The 20,291-nt window shown below is 44.2% G+C and overlaps 1 protein-coding gene across 7 annotated transcripts in view; it reads left to right on the top strand.

Annotated features, from left to right (window-relative positions):
- LOC142583133 (poly(rC)-binding protein 3-like) overlaps positions 1 to 20,291 on the top strand; it is a 248,227-nt gene that overhangs the window by 197,158 nt on the left and 30,778 nt on the right. For 3 of the 7 annotated variants that reach the window (XM_075693469.1, XM_075693468.1, XM_075693475.1), the window contains exons 4-11: positions 4,483 to 4,506; positions 5,329 to 5,361; positions 6,826 to 6,942; positions 7,030 to 7,203; positions 10,830 to 10,958; positions 12,169 to 12,285; positions 14,346 to 14,523; positions 20,034 to 20,187. In XM_075693469.1, the coding sequence (XP_075549584.1) occupies positions 4,483 to 4,506; positions 5,329 to 5,361; positions 6,826 to 6,942; positions 7,030 to 7,203; positions 10,830 to 10,958; positions 12,169 to 12,285; positions 14,346 to 14,523; positions 20,034 to 20,187 (926 nt within the window). The remainder of the gene's footprint in view (positions 1 to 4,482; positions 4,507 to 5,328; positions 5,362 to 6,825; positions 6,943 to 7,029; positions 7,204 to 10,829; positions 10,959 to 12,168; positions 12,286 to 14,345; positions 14,524 to 20,033; positions 20,188 to 20,291) is intronic. The other 4 variants (XM_075693474.1, XM_075693472.1, XM_075693471.1 and 1 more) reach the window with 4 other exon arrangements.

Raw genomic sequence — 20,291 nt, forward strand, 5'->3', positions numbered from 1 at the left:
GTACGACAATTTGCTCGCCGGCTGTCAGACCTCCTCGCCTCGCTGCTTCCTCCTCTTTTTCCTTAGCCTTCTCTCCTCGTGTCGCTAAAGCGAGCGCGCGAAGCGTCGGCGCGGCCTTCCTTCGGCGGAGACGCTGTGCACGGCGTCGTGCTCGCCGCTGGGATTCTCTCTCCGATTCTTTTGTCTGCCGCTTTCCTGCCGGCCACGTCCTTCAAGATCCGCGCCGCCGCTGCTGCTGCGGCCGCTGCCGTTAGCGCTATGGCCGCCGGCATGTGTTTACCGCCTTGTGTAACGCCCTTTTGCGCGCGGCTTGCCCCCGCCAGATAAGCCTCCGCGGCTCGCCGTAAAGCGCCCGAGCGAGGCGCACTTCTTTTCCTGCGCCTCCATCCTGCTAGGTTTTGAAGCCCGGCTACTGCCTCGGCTTCCCCTCTCTCCCCTTTGGCTCCGTCCGCCGCTTCCCCCCGCTTCCTTTTGTTCCTGCAGGGGAACAAAGGCGGAAATGGGCGAGCGTGCCCCGGAGCCGCCACCGGCGGGTTCTTTTCCCAGTCGGCCAACTCGCTGGCGTGCTCTCGACCACGCGCTGCGCCTGGCGCCTGCCTGCTCGGCGTTCGTGTGTGCGTGCGCACGAGCGGCCTGAGGAAATGAGCTCTTGTACGGCGCCGCGTCAGCCTGGCAAAGCCGTTCAGGCATGCTTGATAAGATGTCCTCCTCGCAGCACCGGGTCTCCTCCCCCCCCCCCCCACCATGGCGCGCACCTCTTGTCGCCCTTTGCTCTTTATCTCCGAGCTCTCTCTCTCTCTCCTTTTTTATTTATCATTCGTCTTTGTAAGCATGCGCCAAACTGCTATATTTGTTCTCGCTTTGTGCTCCCGGGCTTTATCCGTATTATTGCTTTCTGTCTGTGATGAATGCAAGTCTGGCGCCGGTCGAGCATAACGCGGGACTGCGTTAGCGAATGGGCAGTCGGGTTACGGGCAAACCTTGCGCACTGCTGTGAATCTCAGCCTAAGCCCGTTGCGCCTTAGTTGCGTCACCTCTGCTTTGCGGCATGACTAAATGACGAGCACCGTGAAACAAGCTTTTCTCTTTTTTTCTTTTTCTTTTTTTTTTCGTGCCTAAGTTGCGCTTGGAAGTTAACAAATGTGCAATCTCGTTTTCCTTCTGAAATGTGGTGTGAATTTCTCCCGCCACTGCATGTGGTGTCGCAGATGTGAATGATTGTGTTGCATGTCATAATTATTTCTTTGTAGAATTGAACAAGTTTCTGAACTAGACTAAGCTCTATCTAGTATACTGAGGCTGTGCAAAAGAAGTCAGCTGAACATAGTACAGTCAAATGCCTCTGCAATGACCCTTGACAATAAAATTATCTGTGTAACGAACGACTCTGTATACTCTGTATGTCAAGGCGAAATTTCTTTTTCATATGTACTCTGAATGCATCTATAGGGAAAAATACGGCTACTAAATTACTTGTACAACGAAAGAATTTAGCCATCCCTGACAGCTTATTTGTTACTTATTTGCAACTGACGCATGTAATGGCACCACTGCTTCCCTCCACAGCTGTTTCTGAGCTGTGGTGCACAAAGGGAGTCACTGGTCAGCTCCACAACAATCACATGGGCAGGTCTGGACCCTGCCGTATCTATGATAGATCCCCACTTCCATATATATATATACATATACACACACACGCAGTTATGATATATGCTCAAAACTAGCGACAGACAACATTGTCAAAACCACTGAAGGGGAAAGAGGTGAATGTCGACAAAAGTAGCAGTGATAAAGAGCCCGCGGTCTGACCGAGAATTTTGGCAAGGAAGGCAGTAGGGGAAATTGATGTTCTGCGTTTGTACTTTGCATCAGCTGCGTGAGGTTGGCTGCAGCTGCACATTCCACTGAACAAAGAGTGGAGAAGAAAATTTGTGTCTTAACTGTCTCTTGATTCGTGCTAAGTAAAGGCTTTCTTTGGCTTTACATGCTTCGACTGCATTATTGAAAGTGGTACGGTGTTCAATATTCACAACTAGGTGACTTGTATAACGAATTTTGGAGTTTTTAGGTGCTTCCTTATAAAGGGATTTGACTGTATAAATTATAAGTATGTATAAACAGTAGAGACATATAAACTAAAACTTACAATATCATTAGTTCTCGCACAGTATGGAGCAAGTATGAAAATGCCTTATTCCATCTTCAGTGGCCCTAGGTAAAGAACGAGGTTCATATTTATTCTTGCAAGAACAGAAACTTTAGTGACATCCTTAGACCATTCTTGCAAATTAAGCCTGAATATTACCAGCTGCTATATTCATAACAACACTGGTGGTGAGTCACTAGTGCATTCTTTAAGAGAAATAGAAATAACTTTATGATGAATCATTTCTAATGCATTCATATTACGTTTTTGGTGGAATACTGTACCGTCTTATTCAACGCTCGACATAAATACTCATTTTTCATTTTGGCGTGAACAGGACATTGACTCCAAGTGCTGCATCATTATTCCAAGTACCAAACTAATGCCGATAGGTTTACCTATATTAAAGGGCCCCTCGCCAGGCCACTCAGCAAATTTTTGTTATACACTGGAAGCTGTTACGTGCCTTCTTGGGAACGGAACCCTCAAGAATTTCTCAAATTGGTTCATCAATTAAAGAGACACCAAAGGCAAATATTAAGTCAAGCTGAAGGGATAGATTAATACTTGAGAATCTCTAAGGCGTCAATATTATTGCGTACAGAGCCCTAACAATCGAGAAATTGAGGTAATTGCGGGACATGATTAGAGACTCCTCCGGGAAATTCAAGTACTTGCCTATGACGAAAGCACTCCTCAGTTAAATTCTGTCGCTAGTACGCAACCACTGCTAGTACTCAACCACTCGTTGCACAGAACATCCTTGTATTGTATTATAAGACGAAATAAAATGCTACTTGTCTAGTTCTATTTCATGTTTAGACAAAAGAACTCCTAGAAATTACCCTTGGCAACGACGCGAGTGGTAGAATGGTTTCGCTTTCTCTCGACTCCGCGCCGCCCACGTTTTTGCGTTTCAGTAGTTATTGTGTAGCGCTGCGCTGGCTTTGCTGGCTTGCGAAACTCGCACAAACTGCAAGTAGCAGAGATTCCATGTGATGTCGCGGGATGCCTGAACGGTCTATGCCACTTGACCAAAAAGCAGCTCCAGCAGAGAATCTGCCGCTCTGTCTTTATCTGTCTTGGTTGGGTACTGCCGCCTGTCGGGTGCCGTTCTACTCACCGACTGCAGCAAGGGGCAGTGATGACGTATACAACGTCACCACTACCCCGGTTGGGTGGCAGGAGATTTTAATTTCGAAAGAGGTATTCAGACCCTTCAGATGCAATTTTCTCGTAAACTAAGTCTTTTTTTTTTTTGGCGTGAAACAAGCGTTGCGAGGTTTCTGGAGTGGTATTTAAACAGTTCACGTCGACTTAGTGTCCCTTTAATAGCCGAGATAGAAATATTTCAGTGCCGCGAACCCGCGGTTTGAGGAGGCGAGTGTTACCGCCACCATAGACGCTCTCTTATTTGCCCAGTCTAGCCTCCGCAAGCTAAATTCCATCCCTGCGTTATCCGATACTGGAGCTGGAGGATCGCGTGATGCATACGTCACGGGGCCCGCCTTCTTTTTTTTCTCACTTTCTTGCTGCGCGGCACATTTCCGCTGACGGTCGTGCGCGTGAGCTGTTGCGTTTGTCTTGTTTTGCGCAGCGCAAGATTTTGCGAGCTGTGCACGAGAACACCTGATTAGCGTTGCAAGTCAGTGCTACACGAGCACTGAGGCATGCGCAAACGAATCACAGAGCATGATCGCACGCTTTAACACGGTAGAAAATGACATAGTTTAGTTTTAAGCGCGCGCAACTGCGTGACGTGGGAACCAGCAGACGAAACGAAAGTACATCTCTCTTGCTGCGGTGCGAAGTAAAACAAAAACACGCTGACATTCGATTTGTGTGTATTATTATTTCTCTAAACTTTAATTCGTCTATTGAAACAACATATTACACAAATAACAGATGTCGCCTTGAATAACTCTCGGAGTGTCACATGCCCCTATAAGTGACGTCATAGCATATACATGTGCGTAGGCGCACTTGCTGATGTATGTCATTTCCTCATCTTGGAGTGAGGCGCCCGCGAGGAGAAGGGCAAGGGGCGTTTAGTTTTAAATTTCAGCTCTTTCCGCGGCGTGCAGCGACAGAATTCTTAGCAGACACAATCATGAGCGCGTATTGTATGCACAACGCTTGTCACTTCAAAATTGTCAGACTTGGTGAGGGGCCCTTTAAGAATAGCCAGAACCGAGACTTCAGCCATCTTTATTATGAATCAGTTTATTGTACACTTTTGAAAGGCATTAATATGAACAACAATTAGTACTTGCATTCTTATCATTTATGATATCAGACTTATGCTTCTTGTTTTGCTTTCTTTCTTCTATTTGTAGGAAGTGGGGAGCATCATTGGAAAAGTAAGTACAGCTTTCCCTTTTGTTGAGCGTAGAAAAAGGAAAGACGAATAGCTTTTCTAAAGCTATTCCTATTATATAGTTCCCTATTGTTATAAGTAGTATCTTATTGCAATCTTGTGTGCCCTGTGCAAAAGTGATAATTAAACCAAGAATTTCATAACAGCTAGTTCCCCCAGTCTTGTGCTTTATGTTTGGGTCTAAGTAGCCAGCTACATTCATTGCATGATTAGAAGATCTGGAACATAACCCCCACCCTTCAACTTTTTTTTTTTTTTGATTTGAGGCTGCCACTCATCTATTTTCTGGTGACTAATGCAGTTGCCCAAATACCTGCTTGAGCAATGCTCAAATTCTGTGTTTGAAATGTATTTCTTAAAAATAAAGTGTACCTTCAGGCAGCAGCAATAACTATATTAGAATAAAAAGAGGCTTGAAATATTTTGGTGTTGGCATATAAATTTTTTTCAGAAGTAAATATTAACTCTGTCATCAGGATACACTTGTTCAGTGCACTGTGGTTTAGAAATATATGCTGTTCTTTAACAAGGCAATCATCTAATTTGCATGGCAACCGTTTGTTTTAGTTTGTAGGCTACTCCACCAGTATTTTTATTCCCTTTCATTATTTACTGTTTTGAAAACGCTTTAACACGTTTGTTTCACCTTGAAATTAAATTTGAACATTTTTCTTTGCTCCTGCAGGGTACTCATTATCTGCTCTATTAATAGCAAGAGTTAGCTTTTGTTGTGTACGAGGTGTTGGAATTCGGAAGTGTGCAACATGCTGTGATATGCTTCTTTGATGTTCCTTTATTATTGCAGAAAGGGGACAACATAAAAAAGTTCAGAGAAGAGGTGAGTTGCATAACTTTGTAGCACAACATATTTTCATGCTGCTTAGTTGGTGGTTCACCAGTCACCTTGTTATTGGATGCGTCTATTATTAGCTTTCCCCGTTAACTGAGCATCCATCTTGCATCCGTCTTCTGACTGAGCAATTAATTGCCTTGAGTAGTTCACTAGTTCACCATATGCTGAATCATATAAAAATTGGGACTTCCTGTGATTTCCTGCAGGAAATTCAAGAAGTCATAAGTGGGCTTCATGGTGTTTCTTTCTTTCTTTTTTTTTTTTTTACTGCAGAACAGTGGTCTTTTCCACACTGTGTGCCAATTCTGTCGGTTTTCTGTCCATGATTCATACTTCCTTGCCCATTGCCTTCCTTACTGAAGGCAGAGCATTGCAACACAGTCTTCATTTCTTGCCATTTCGTGGTGCACAAGGCAGTCATAAACCCACAGGTTGAAAGAAGTTAAGCGAAACTGGTGGCTGTTCACAGCCTGTGACGGTAATGTTGGCAGCTCTGCCCAAATCATTTGCACTTGGGGAAGAAGGAAAGTAACAAAATACTATTTCTCTGGCCTGATTTGTTTGTTCCTTAAATCTTCACTTTCGTTTCCTTGCATTACCCTCCTCTTCTTAGTGTAAGATGCAAGGATGCATGTTAAACAGTTGCTTGTATTTGCCACAATGCATAATGAGAAAAGAAAATCCTATAAAATAATTCCACTCTACATCATGCAGGAGCATCACCAATGCCTCTTAAAAACTTCCTTGTCATACATTACTGATTGTTAACCAGGAACTTCCACCTTCGATGTGGCCTGTTCAATCATCTGCAACCTGTTCCTTGCAGAGGTGTTGAGCATCTACCATTGCCCTACAATAGCAGAAGCTCAGCACATGAAGCTATCTCTTGCTGTTACATTGCAACACTACAAAGTCACACTACAGCCATGGAACGGCAGGAGATATCTTCAGGTGTTGACCATCTACCATTGCACAGTTAGAGCAGGTGCTAGACACCTGAACATATCTATTGGTGTCACGCAGCCGCACTATGAAGTCACTACAACCATATAACAGCAAGAGATTTAATTAAATTCTGGGTTTTTACATGCCAAAACCATGATATGATCATTAGGCACTCTGGATTAATTTTGACCACCTAGAGGCCTTTAATGTACAACTAATGCATGGTACATGAGCATGATTATGCCTGCATCGAAATGTGGCTGCTGTGGCCGGGAATCGAGCCCTCAACCTCATGCTCAGCAGTGCAATGCCATAGCCGGTAAGCCATCACGGCAGGCTACAGCAAGAGGTATCTTCAGGTGTTGATTATGTAGTTGTGCAGCAACAGCAGATGCCTGACACTTGAGCATATCTCTTTGTGTTACGTTGCTGCACTATAAAGCCACATTGCAGCCAAGCTTCACCATTAAAATGTCTTTATTTTTACCCTTTCTTTGTATGCAGAGCGGTGCCAAGATCAACATCTCGGATGGATCCTGCCCAGAGCGCATAGTCACTGTAACGGGTTCCACAGAGGCCATCCTGAAGGCCTTCTCGCTCATTGCCCGCAAGTTTGAAGAGGTGAGCCCGGCAGTACGAGGCCGTTTGGCCCCTCTGAGCACAGGGGTGATGGGGGTGGGAGCGGTGGACGTTTCACAGAGCGGGCAGATGTTGTCGCTGCTCTGCCTTCCCGTGCAGACGGTGGGGCCCACCCTCCAGGAGCTGCAGAGCAATGGAAGCCACCTGCCCAAGCCGCCTGTCACACTGCGCCTCATCGTCCCAGCCAGCCAGTGTGGCTCCCTTATTGGCAAGGGAGGCTCCAAGATTAAGGAAATCAGAGAGGTCAGTGGTCACTTTTCTTTGTCCTGGCGTACATATGAGTGAGGTGGTGCAAGTTCGTTGCTGTGATTAGCACAGTTGACCGGGATAATTCACTTGGTTGCCAAATCACGGTGGGGTGAATGCTGTCTGTGTCCTGTTTTGATGGACAATGATATTAGCAAAAGAAGACTTGAAACAGACTTGAAAATGAAGACAAAAAAAAAACAGAGCTGCCACATTCAGGAAACCGAAGGAAAATGCAAGTACAGTACACTCCTTGTAAGACAAAATCGAAGGGACCATGAAAATTTGTTCGTCTTATAAGAAGTTCATCTTATCAGAAGAATAATTGGTGACATGACCAGGTGTATACAAATATCTTGCTTCAAAACGGTAAGTGAAGTAGACTTAAAAGGGGGGGAATGGCATGAAAAGCTTTTATTTAGCTGAACTTAATAGAAAACTGTTTTTAAGTGGTGCTCATGCTTGGTTTCATCCAGTCCTTGATGGATGTTTGGCGCTTCTGTGCAAATAAGTGAGCAGCCACAAACGATGTCATCCTACCTGATGACCTTAAAAATCCTTCTGTGCTTTCATGCTGCTGAAACAAGTTCACTAGGGAGTTAAAGCAGGCACCTGCCGCCCCACAGGTCATTGGTGCAGGATCTGAGCTAGCGAAAATACGAAGGAGCATGCTGAGCGTGCGACAAAGCAACACAACCTAGAGGAAAGTCTAGGTGACATTGAGTGAAGTATGGAAGGACAAACGAGGTGAAGCGCCACGGAGGAGGAAGGAAGGCGGAGGCGTGCTTGGCTGACCTCCTCAGGCAGTTGCTACAGGTTTTGTTTGCGACATGTAACCTGGTTCATCTCGTGATAACATCATCCTTGCGCGCCATACACTGTATGTGTGAAGGAAAGCGTGCGACTGTGAGCCGGCCATGTCAGCTCAATCTCACATGCGCAGAAGAGGAAAAGGGAAGGCACCATCTTCCATCGCGCACATAGCACCGGGGAGGAGAGGGAGGTGGTCTTGTACTTCGGCCACACGTGGTCGCCCGGGCTTTATCTTGAATGCCATCTGTCTTGGGGGCAGAGTCTAGGGGTCGGATGGCTCGTAGCTTTGCGTGCACTATGTTCTCACCGCTCAGTTCACATTGAAGCAATAGACAGTGCGAAGGTCACTTCACTCGCCGCTGCTTCCGCGATTCCTCACGCCAGCATTTTGACAGCAGGTGTCCGTGGTTATTGAGTGTGATGTGTTCATGTTGGCCTGTGTGCACTCACATCATTCTCGTTAATTTAGTTAGTAAGTGAATGTTTACGAAGGGGCATTCTACTGCGGCGGCTGCTGCGTATGGCGCGGCCGCACGAGCCCTGTGTTGAATACGATCTGCGATGCGGACAGTCGAGGCACATAGAGTGATGATAGTTTCGTATGCGCTATGTAGCACACATATGCTTGTGCATCACCTGCATTCACGAAGTGGAACATCACTGTCTGTTTTTGTTTCCTCCTATTGTTTTCGCCTCTGTCTGCGGGCGATGTGAGCTGCACGCCTCCAGTAGGGTGCCTCAATGCGCACCCCCGGGTGCTGCGCATCGAGGCACCCTAGCCTCCAAGATCTGTGCACCCTAGCCTCCAAGATCTGTAGGGGTCACTCTGAATGTTCATTTTAACCGAAGAGCATGTCTGAGGTGGCCCGTCTTAAGCAGATTTTTTTTTTTGCATTGAGTCTATGGAAAACCAAACAAACGTTCCCATGTTGTTCGTTATATGCAACATTTCGGCTTAACCGAGTTCAACTTAATGAGAGTTCGCTGTAACTGAAAGCTGATTTGCTATGTTGGGGTATTATGAAACAAAAGTGAACTGAACTACGCACTTGCATATGTAATATGGGTCACTGCTAGCATCTGTCATGTAATGTAGTTGTACAATAATCAGCTACATGAGACGTATTATGTGTAACTCTTACTTCAAAATATGATTCCTGACTTTTGCTCACATGAGTGAATGTACAAATGCATAGGTAGTCTTTACATAATATTGTCACAATTTGTTCTAGCACCATAGAATGACATAACAGTTTATGGTTCTGACTGCAGTGCATACATTTGAGTAATTACCAGGCCAGTTTAATGGGTGTTGCACTAGTGTCATAGTATGGAAAGTGAAACAAGAAAACCACACTGGGTCGCTCAATAGAGCATGAATGGCAACCCTTTGCTTTTCATTTTGCATCAATCCAGAGAAGCAAAGTGTGCTGCAAAGGCCATTTTGCAGCACTGATTTTATCAAAAAATTATGTTGATGATACAGTTGTGGGCAGGTTTTCTTCAATGATAGTTTACTACTATCAAGCATAGCTTGGTTTTAGTATGCATTTTACAAGTTCTTGTGCTGTTGGAGTGTACCCCCTGCATTACTATGGCTTTTGTAAAGCCTCTCCACTTTTAACAAAATACTTAACTCTTAAGGCTTGAAGAATACTATACTCGGGAAACAGCAAAAGGCAAGAGAAATAAGTTGATACTCTAGTGTGTGAAAGCTGGATATGAAGGGATATAAGATGTAGGATATAGGTTCTAGTGAAGCTTAGTACAGAGTGAAAGGCTGGATATGGAAGAGGAAGAAACAAGTCATGGAGGTTTTCCAGAGGACAGAATATAGAAGGTGGTTGCCTTAACACACTGCTCTGGATGAGACATGGGAGTGAGGATAACTGCTAGTGTATGTGACGTGACTGCTTTTAGCACTTGGGTTGCTTTATGACACACCTGTGCTCACTCCCAGACTAACCTGAATGCATGTACACTCGGCCACAAAATATTGCGGCACGCACAAGTGTGTGGCCGCACTCCGTGGAGCACCAGAGTAGCTGCGGCGGTCGCACATTGGTGCATACCTGTGCAGGTTAGGTGCCGCGACGCCTGGAGGCATGGCTTGGTGTCATCCGATATGATGTCTGGGCAGACTGACAGATGTTTACAGGAGTCGATGATGCAGCGTACTGGACTCGCGGGAGTGAAACTGCCGTCCTTTCACATGCAGTACACAAGAAATGCAAGGCTGGCTTGTCCCGACAGCGACGTGTTGCTTTACCACATTGAAACACAGGCTCTATGCGTCTGAACGCAAGTCACCAGCTCTAGGCACCAAACAAATATCAGTCACTACCTCTAAGCATAACCTTGCCTGAACAAGGTTGCTTCATTGTGTGATCACACTGTCTGAACTGGCGCTCCATGAAGCTGCAATATTTTGGGGATGAGTGTACCTTGCTCGACCTGTGAGCCACTTACAAGCCAGTCAACTCTCTTTTGTGTTGGGTTCCAGACAGCCTTCTAATGAACTGCTGCTATATCTGGCAAGCACTCTATGTATGAAGCCTAATTTTAGGCAGACAATGATGTACATCTTCTTCATGTGTCACTGTAGATGTTTACTGCAATTTATGCTAAGTACTGTGAATATTCTTGCACCAACACTGTGTTAGCCATCGCTGTCACTTCTTTTGCACTTTGTATGTAACTGCTGTTATTTTGCACATTTTTTATTGTTTATGTTGTGAGCTGTTTCTATTCATGTTGTTGCACCTTGGCTGGAGTTGAAAGTTGAACTCCTTTCTTAACTAATTTTGCAGGTGACAGGTGCTTCCATTCAGGTGGCCAGTGAGATGCTCCCAAATTCCACCGAACGAGCTGTGACCGTTTCTGGTACTGCTGAAGCCATCACAAAATGCATCTACCAGATCTGTTGTGTCATGATGGAGGTGAGAAGGTTACCTACTTTTACCGTCGTTGTGCTGTGTACTCTCTTGTAACTGTGGAATATTTATCAATCTCTTTGCTAATTTGCACTTGCAATGTAATTCATGCCAGGCAACAGAAGAATGACACTCGGTAAATTCAGATGTGCTTATGTATGCATTCAGCAACTTTCAACAATAGCATATACCTAGAAAATGGCTGTTGGTCAATTTTTATGCACACATGGTTTTTAATTATTGATGTAGGTACTTTTTGAAGATGTTACATTGGAAGGGCCATGCAAAAGGTAACATCAATGGCAGTGACTCTTATAATGTAGATGAGTCTATTTCCTATATTTAACTGAAGTCTATGGTTCTGAGTTTAAAAATTGGGCGGCAGTGTTTCTAAGCTAAGGTCGTCCCAGGAAGTAGCTGCTGTATTCTTATGGTAGGCTGTTGCAAGCACCGCATATGTGGTTTCATATCTGATTACATATTACAGGCAATTTTCTGACCACCTTATTGTGGAAAAAAAAATGTACACATTAGAAACAGGTAAAAACGGTAATAGCAATTCATTGTGAGCTACCATTTTGCTTGAAGATTTTCTTTGGGCAGGCCCGAAAAATGGGCATTTTGAACGGGAGATAGTGTGTCTTCGATGTAATTGCTGTCCCTCAGCGCTGCAAAGCACGTTTGTGCAGACCAACAAAATTCTAATTATGTGGTGAGGGCCAATTTTGAGATTTAAATAAGAAATGTTTTTTTTTGGGGGGGGGGGACCCATAAAATATGGCCAGGACCTTTGATCGCGATTGAATTAACTGAAACATTGAATTAGCCGGAGTCAAACTAACAAGTCTATGTGTACTGTAATTGCATTCTTTACAGAATTCGCATTTTTTTGCAATTATTTTCTTTTAACTTGGCATAAATACTTCAATTAAGGTTTCTTAGCAATTCCAACAATTTTGTGACTCACAGTGTTCATCAAATGATTAATGGAAAGAGAACTTTTTACCTTGTTAAAATCAGTAAAATAAGGCAATGAAAGAAGTGGCAACTACAGTGGTCAACTCTCTGGTATCGGTACATAGTGTGTCCCGTTTGCATAGAGCCATTTATAATTATGCTGCATGCTTTCATAATTGCTTATGCAGTTCCAGATTCATGACGCTTCACTCATGATGGTTGCTACAGTGATGCCATCCTTTATTTTTTCTCTGCGCAGTCCCCTCCAAAGGGAGCGACAATACCGTACCGTCCAAAGCCAGCCATGCCACCAGTGATATTTGCAGGCGGTCAAGCCTACACGGTTCAAGGGCAATATGCAATTCCACATCCTGATGTGAGCATCTTCGGCAACTCGACACTTCCCATCTCTGTGCTCAGGAACCATGAAGTCCTACTGTTTTTTTTTCGTTGTTTTTTTTTTAGGGGTGATGCACTTGTGCTTGCATCACATGGCTTTTCTTTCTGTGTTTCATACCCTACTAAAATAAAATCTGTATGCTTCACTATAATTCTGCATGTTTTTCATAATGATTACAAAGGAAGGATGAGGAATCAATGCAGAGTAGGTGTATTTATGTACAAGTTGTGTGAAAAACATGCATAAATTTGAGAGTGCATACGAAAGCTTTTCAGTAGGGTATCCACTGATTAATCGAGGGTTCCCAAGTCCTTGCGACTCTTGTTAAGATATTAAAAATTGCTTCTTTGATGAGAAAGTTGTGCGCGGTTGAAAAAGCACTTTACCAGTAAATGCTATAACGAAAGAAACGGTTTCGAGCAAAACATCCTTCTGTGCTACCGTGCAGGCTTTCAAGCCAAGCAACCCATGTAAGCTCACTTCTAAAGTGCTCTTGGGCACAATTTGTTGATATCATTTTGCCGCTTGTCTTGTGTGTTTGTGAATGTGCTCGCGTCGAGAAGTCGTCCGATTTCGCACTGTAGTGAAAGCAACACCGGCGCACTCCATTTTCTGTACCTCCTATCCTTGCCTCTCTCAATGTCACCTTCTGTCAACTTATTCCCGCGGCACTGTAAAGTGCTCCTGTTATGTTTCTTTTATTTGCATAAAAGAGGAAGCAAAAAAAAGAAAGAAAGAGACGAGAAAGAAGCCCACTATCAGGGGATTCCTTTATTTCACTCATCTCCGTCAGGCTTTCCTGTCTTATCAGTCCTGCAATGGAGCTATCACTTGCTGTTATATCCCTTCTCAACTGGAGCTAGCTACACTGTCTTAAAGCATTGAGGGAGCGTGTAAACCATAGCAAGAAAAAAACCGTAGTGAGAAAAAAAAATTCTATTTTTGATCTATCTCATATTAGCGGGCTCTGAGACACGTCTTCACATAAATACACCAGTCTCGACTAGTCTCGCAGGATATCTTTAGTGAGAATTTCTGCACGGTTGTTTAGCATCTTAATTGTTTTCTACTCAGAAAGAAGGCAGTGTTTGAGGACACTAACAGTCAGCTTGTGATCTTAAACTAACCGGAATTTTCTGACCTTGCCACACCCAACCACCTACCAACCCATACCTGACATCCTACCTAGTGCGCACACAGCACACAGTTTCACTTGTTTTAGCCTAGAACGGCTGCCACCGAGCTTGATGGGTGCTACGCCACAAAAGTTTTATGCATGACGTGGCCAGCAGCTTACCGTTAATTGTTGCATTTGCAAGAAGCTTCTTAATGCTGAAGAAGTGCACAGTTTACGTATAGAGTTATCATCAAATAGAAGGATTGGTTGCTTTTCAAAGTGTTGTTTTGTGCTTCAACGTTGAAAATTGAACTGATGAATATGCGTGAGGCTATGTTTACGTACATATCGTACATCAGGAGCTCATCAGGTGTATTAGTGGCTGAACAGTGAGAGTGTGACTATAAGAGCAGCATTTGGAGCTTAACTAACGTGCGCAGACTGGGTTTCACTTTCAGTTCATGTGCATTTCTTTAGCTTAGGTTACAGCAGCCTTTGGTTATTTGACCACAACACACAATGAAGAGAAGTTCATGCTGTGGCCCACCAGTATTGGCTACAAACATCTTTCCACACTGTTTCACAAACTTTTTTGCGTGGCACCCTGTGGACATGAGTAGCCCGCAAGTCTACTCTCACGTTGTGTCTCTGCTCGGGACTCCTTTTCTTTTTTTTTTTTCGCTTATGAGCCTGAATAGTGTAGGCAGTAGCCCCTCGTTCCAGGCTCCCGTGCGCCGTCCCCGGCCCGGGATTTAAGCCGCGTGGCCCCCTGTGTGCGAGGAGGAGATGCCGCGAGAAGAACACCAAGTGAGGAGGACGCCTATTAATGACTGCTCCCCGGTCCCCTTCCTTCTTTTTTTCTTCTTCTTTTTCCCCGTGATGGTGGGCTTCTCTTTCCCTCTGCCTCCTCCGACTGCAGCCGGGCTCAGTGCCGGCCCCCGCCGCCTCCAATATGGCAGGCGTCAAACAGGCGACCAACCTGTCGTGCCCCTCGTGTTTCTTTGTTCCCGCCCCGCAGCTGACCAAACTGCACCAGCTGGCTTTGCAGCATGCTCCGCTGCTGCCCGGACACAGCGTCGGGGCCATCAACCCGCAAGGTGAGAGGCTGCAGTTGCTGGTCGACCCCTCCCACACCCGACACCTCCATCCCACCCAACGCCGACCACCGCCTGTGACCCCCTTCCGAGCACTCCCCCTTCTGTGGCTCTCCAGTTGCGAAGCACCGGGAGCGTCCTCCCCCCCTGACTGCGCAGTGGCGGCGGCGGCAGCAGCTTCGCGCTGCACAGAGCTCAAGCTTGGCAGATGCATTGAGAGGAAGGCGTGAATATGATGGCAGGATAGCCTTTCGAGAATTCTTGGCGTTTCAGAGGCCGAAGGTCTAAGAGCCTTGTCACAGGCTTCTCAATGAGAGTTTTTGTTAGCCATGGGCTTATGACGAGTATCTGAAGACCAGTGAAAGATTGTGAGACTCAAAGAACAAGGTGGCTTGTGCAGGAGGAGACAGTACAACGTGAGAGCGACGCACTTGGTTGCAGACTCGTCTGTATCGCTTGCAGCAGTGGTTATTGAACTAGTGCAGCTTCTGTAGTCGCATCAGCAAATGCTGCCCTTAGTCCTCAACTCTTCTAGGCTTGATGGTATCATTCGTGGCAGGGATGGATGACAAGCTTTTATAGCTGGTTCTCATAACTCTTCATGGTCAATATGTGTATGCTTCATGATGTAAGTGTACATCCTACTGCGCGTGAGGCCAAATCTGTTACTGGGTACTGTGGCAACACCCTTGCGGCATTGTTGGCACTGTAAGGCTCTGGAAGGTAAGGGCTGCTGTGATCTTCTTCATTCTCAGAGGCTTCATTGCACCGGCGATGCAAGCCAGGTACTCAATAAATGGCTCAGGGTCATCTCCACCCACACCACTTGCAATTATGGCACAAAGGCATTCAGGACTATTGTTTAATGCTTAGTTGCCAGCCTAGTGGGTCCTATCAGCTATTTTTTCTTTCGTAAAGTAGAAGTGCTTCAGTTATACGATCGAACCTTGTTATTCGCATCTAACATGAAAATGGCATTGCTTCATCTAATATTCCATATTAGCGCGCACACACTGATGTCAGCACAATAGAATTAAGTTTGTAGGTTTACCTCATTATATACAATAGTTCACTTATTCATGTTCATCATATTGAGGTTTGACTATTAACTTTACTAAGTCCAGCTAGTTGTTCCCTTTAAGAGTGGACTGTACTGCATATCAGCTTCGGTGCACTTGCCAGAAATCACTACAAAGCCGGCCACTCAATTTACATGTGCCAGCCAAAAATCGCTACTGTGCATAGCATAGCCTAAATTTTTTTTATTACGGGTGTCATTTTTTTTATAGATTCTCAAACCTGCACTTGATTGCCTGCTCTTGTGTTGCACTGAATAAGCATGAGCTCTGTACAGGTACACTCCGCTGCACAGTTAGCAAATTTTTGTGAACGCTTTCTGCCATTGTTGTGCTATTTAATTCTTTCTTGAGTATGGCAAGGATACAAATTTTTCCATGTTCGAGCATCATTGTTATGTACTTGTTACATTGCTAAAAGAGAACCTGGCTGTTGAAAAGAGATGTATGTAGCAGAAGGAAGTGTCTTTCTTTTTTTCTTTACTGTCCACTTTGGTCATTTTTATGAACTAGGATATGTGTTTCACTGTCCGCTGCCTCCTTCACAAATATGATCATCACCAGTATGGGCTCACTGGCACATTATGCAAGCTTCGCCAACATTGTCTTCATTAAGTGGCTGGTATCATGAGAAGTACATAAGTAACTCGTTCCTTAAGAGTTCTTACGGGGCGAAATTTCGATGGAATGATACTGTATCGCTAGCGCAGCTTAAGAAGGGGCCTGAAGAATGATGCCATGCAGCCAGAAAGGAATGAAAAGGGCAAAAGCAAAGCTGGAGTAGGAAGCCCTCCTGGAGATGACATCACATGAAAACTGTACCCTAAATTTTTTCAAGGAAGTGGTCAAACATAGTCATGTAAAGCTTTTCAGAGACAGTTTCTATGTTTCACAGCCACATATATGTTGCAGTGTCCAACAAAGAGTTAAGAGTTTACTAGCTAGAGTCAAGTCATGCTATGTTAACATTTAGCAAAAAAATAAATTCTACCGAGGCAACCAGTCAAAGCTCTTGAAGAGACTTCTTTCGGGGAGTGGCATTCATTTACCTGTAGGTGTGCACAAAGATTAGGCTAGTTGTCAATCCATTTGTGGTGTTCTAGTGCCAGAAAGCAGATGATAGACTGGGGACAGTGACACTATAGTAAATTCTTGGGTTCCTGTATGCACAAGCATACATGCCTGAGCACTCATGTTTGTGTTCTTCACATGGACCCTTCATCTGCTTTCAGGCACTTGAAATAGCAGTTAGACCGTTTTCATGCAACCGACTTTGGGTACCTAAACGGTTGGTTTTGGGGCAGCTGCTCAGTGGTTCGGTATAGCAGTTCTGTGTTGCGATTATGATGTGTTGTGTGAATAAGGGAGCCATTTGTAACAACCCTTCCTACTAAGAAGCCGTTGACTCATTAGAAATTGCATTTTGTCACAAGATGGCATTCTATGGTGCATTTTTCTTTAATATGATGTTGGGATGCAGTTGGTGCCTGTATTGTCAAGAATAAATTGCAGCTGCACATTGTCTGCAGCAACAAGAGACCCAAAAAGTTATTGTCTTAGTTAAAGGAACAGTTCTGTTATCTGTCACTATTAAAGCTAAACAGCGCACGTGTGTTTCACTGTACCAGTGGCAGATGGCGCCACCATTTAGTAGCTAAGGAAAATCTGCACCTTTTATCTGGAACTGCTGCATGGAACTTGCAGTTTTAATTTATTCTCTATGAAGGAAAGCCAGTATTGCATCCAAGCATGGTATTAAGCAAGATACACTGCAGAATGTCACCACTGTTCAAGATTTGAACATGCGTTCAGCAGAAAGAGCCATTTATGCATCGCTCTCTCTCTGAAGCTGCTTTCTGTGTAAAGGCTTCTTGTTAAAAGAAGCATACTAGTGTGTTTTCGCTTTAGATGTGCCTCCACTAGAACTATATTTTGTATATGCTTAAAGTTGCAGGTAACATTTTGTATGCTAGTCTTAAGTGTGTGGCAATTTATTTTCACAATGTATTTTGCAGCTCAGTGCTGGTAAGTATGCTCAAAGCGGTGTTCTTTAGTAGTTGATACAAATATTAATAAATCTGTAGTGCCCGCTTAAACTCTTAGGGCCAGATTCTGAAACCATCGTTCCCTTGGGCCACTTAATTCCTAAGCTTATGTGAATTGAGCCCTTCATGCTTCCTTACTGCGGAAGGTGCATAAAGAAGTGTACTCTGAAAGCTCTCTGCACTTGTCCTCACAAAAGCAACCCTTCCTTTAGGTAACAAATGGATTTCACATATCTGGGTTCAAGGACATTCATCATAAGTCTCACTTGAATGTCTTTATTCAGCAAAACAAAGTTTGCTCATCAAATATATTTTGACATTAAATAGTTAAACACCAGCCAACATTTGATTTTATTGTAAAATGTCCCATTTTTAATGCTTGTTTATGAATTTCGTATTGATACGGGCATTTTTCTATTTTTAATTAGTGTAAAGTTTAGGGCAAGAGCAACTTCAAGAAAGACGGATATGGCCATTATGTGAATTTTTCATTATAAATTTCATGAACATTTGCTTGCCACGGATACCATTCTTGCTGCAACTGTAGACCAAAGTGCCAATTCACAGCACTCCTACAGAACCAATCTACAAACCTTTAAATAAACAGTCAACATACTGAATATTCAGACAATTTTTATATTTTTCAACAAATTTTAGTATGTTTAGGCTTTAAGCTTATGTTTTTCAAACTAACGTTGGCAGCTTTGTAGTTGGTATGTATATAAACGAGTACACCTTTTTCTGACTGACATTTATTGGTAACACACATAAGGGCGCCTTCTGGAGGGCAGCATGGCTGCACTCATCAAAGATGGTGCCAGCCGCTTTGAATGTACAAAGTCATCACCCTGCACTGTTTCGTCCCTTCATTCTCAACTGGTAGTTTCATTGGCTTCAGATTTCTGCAATGATGCTTCGACAGCAAGGTATTGGTGACAGTTAGGCGGTGTTCCTGACGTGGGTTCTCATTTTATTGCCGTAGGCTTAACGAGAAAGGCTGCACTAGGTGAACATGACGTCGAGATTTGCAATGCGTGCGGTGAGCAATGTGTGTGCTGCATTATGTTGGAGGCTGTAGACATCGTAGTTTGCTTGTACTACTTTGAACATTGTATAGAGGGCGTTACCGCATGCTGAAACTCGTGGCTGTCGCTTTCTTCTTGCCTGCTAGCTGGCCAGCATGGAAGTGATTGCACGTGAGCAGACGAGCATTATGTGCCCAAGTATTGATGAGAAGCTCTCATTCAATGAAAGAAGCGAGGAAAGCAAGCGTGAAGGCAGCTAAGGGGTCTTGCAGTCTTACGGTAAGGGAGCACTAAGGAAGTCTCCACTAAGGGTGCCTTGGTACCTAAGGAAGCTTTCAGAATTGACGTAACTTGGCCTAACTGAGTGGAGGCTTTCTTACTAAGGTAAGGAAGGTTTCAGAATTTGGGCCTTAGGGTTTTATGTGGACTGAAAAGCTGCTGGCCTAATACCAAACAGGCACTGTGTTAATGTAACTCCAGCAGATAATCTTGATGAATCACTGCGTAACTGTTGTGTTGAAAGCAACACAAATGAATTGTATTGAAGATGTCTTTTCCAAAAATTATTTCAGGTACAAAGTGTGGTAAGGACTAAAATGTGCAGTGAATACTTGAAGACTGTGGCACTGAAATTGCTCCAAACTTGGGGGGAAAACAAAACAAAACAAAATAACATGCTAGCTTTATGTATCGGGACTTCTTTCTTTTCTGTCCTTGTTTGCTTCTTTTTTCACACGCTGTAATATTCCAGGCAGAAATATTACATTAGAACTTGCGTATGATGAACGCAGATATAGTGAATTATCAGATACAATAAGCCAAATCTCACATTTTGTTTGCAATACATTATATCTGAGTATTATGCTTCATCAATGGAACTAAAATTGCAGGGCAATCGTTTTGTTTACCACGAACCAAAACTTTTTATGCAGCTCTGAACATGCAAGTGAGCACCAAGAAATCTCACTGTTTCTTTTTTTCAATTTTACTTCATAAATGCACTCTTCCTACATTTGAGCTGTCCAATGCAGAAAAACAAACTACTCGGTACTCACTTGTTACTTTCCTGTCAAGAATTCTATGTCACACTGATAATGCGCGTGCCATTCATGACCTAGAAGTACTGAGCGCGCTGCATTAAAGAAAGGAAAGGCATGCAAGATGACAATTATTGTTCGAGGACAGGATAAGCCCTAAAGGCTGCAAACGTTTCTTTGAGTATAGTCCTAGTTACGTCATCTCCACTGCTTATCTTGCAGTGAAGAGACGAGTATCCCAGGGTTTCCCTATAACTAACCTGAAACAGGCTGCTCACCTAGTTAGTTGTCTTTGCTGGCATGCTTATTTTGGGTGCCGCTTTGTGACAGCGCTTGCAGCGCTGGCAACCACCAACAACTTGCGGCCCAACACTGCAGCTGCTGCCATTGCCACTGCAAGCACCACCACCACTGAAATGACCATCCCCAACGACCTCATAGGGTGCATCATCGGCAAAGGGGGCTCCAAAATCAATGAAATCAGGTACGCATCACTTCGGGTAGGGTTGTTAAATGGACAACAAAGTCAAAGATGAGCTGTATCGGTGAATTGCCCTTCTGCAATACCACAGAAGCCGCTTTTACCGT

This window comes from Dermacentor variabilis, chromosome 5, assembly GCF_050947875.1.
Source record: "Dermacentor variabilis isolate Ectoservices chromosome 5, ASM5094787v1, whole genome shotgun sequence".
NCBI classification, from domain to species: Eukaryota; Metazoa; Arthropoda; class Arachnida; order Ixodida; family Ixodidae; genus Dermacentor; species Dermacentor variabilis.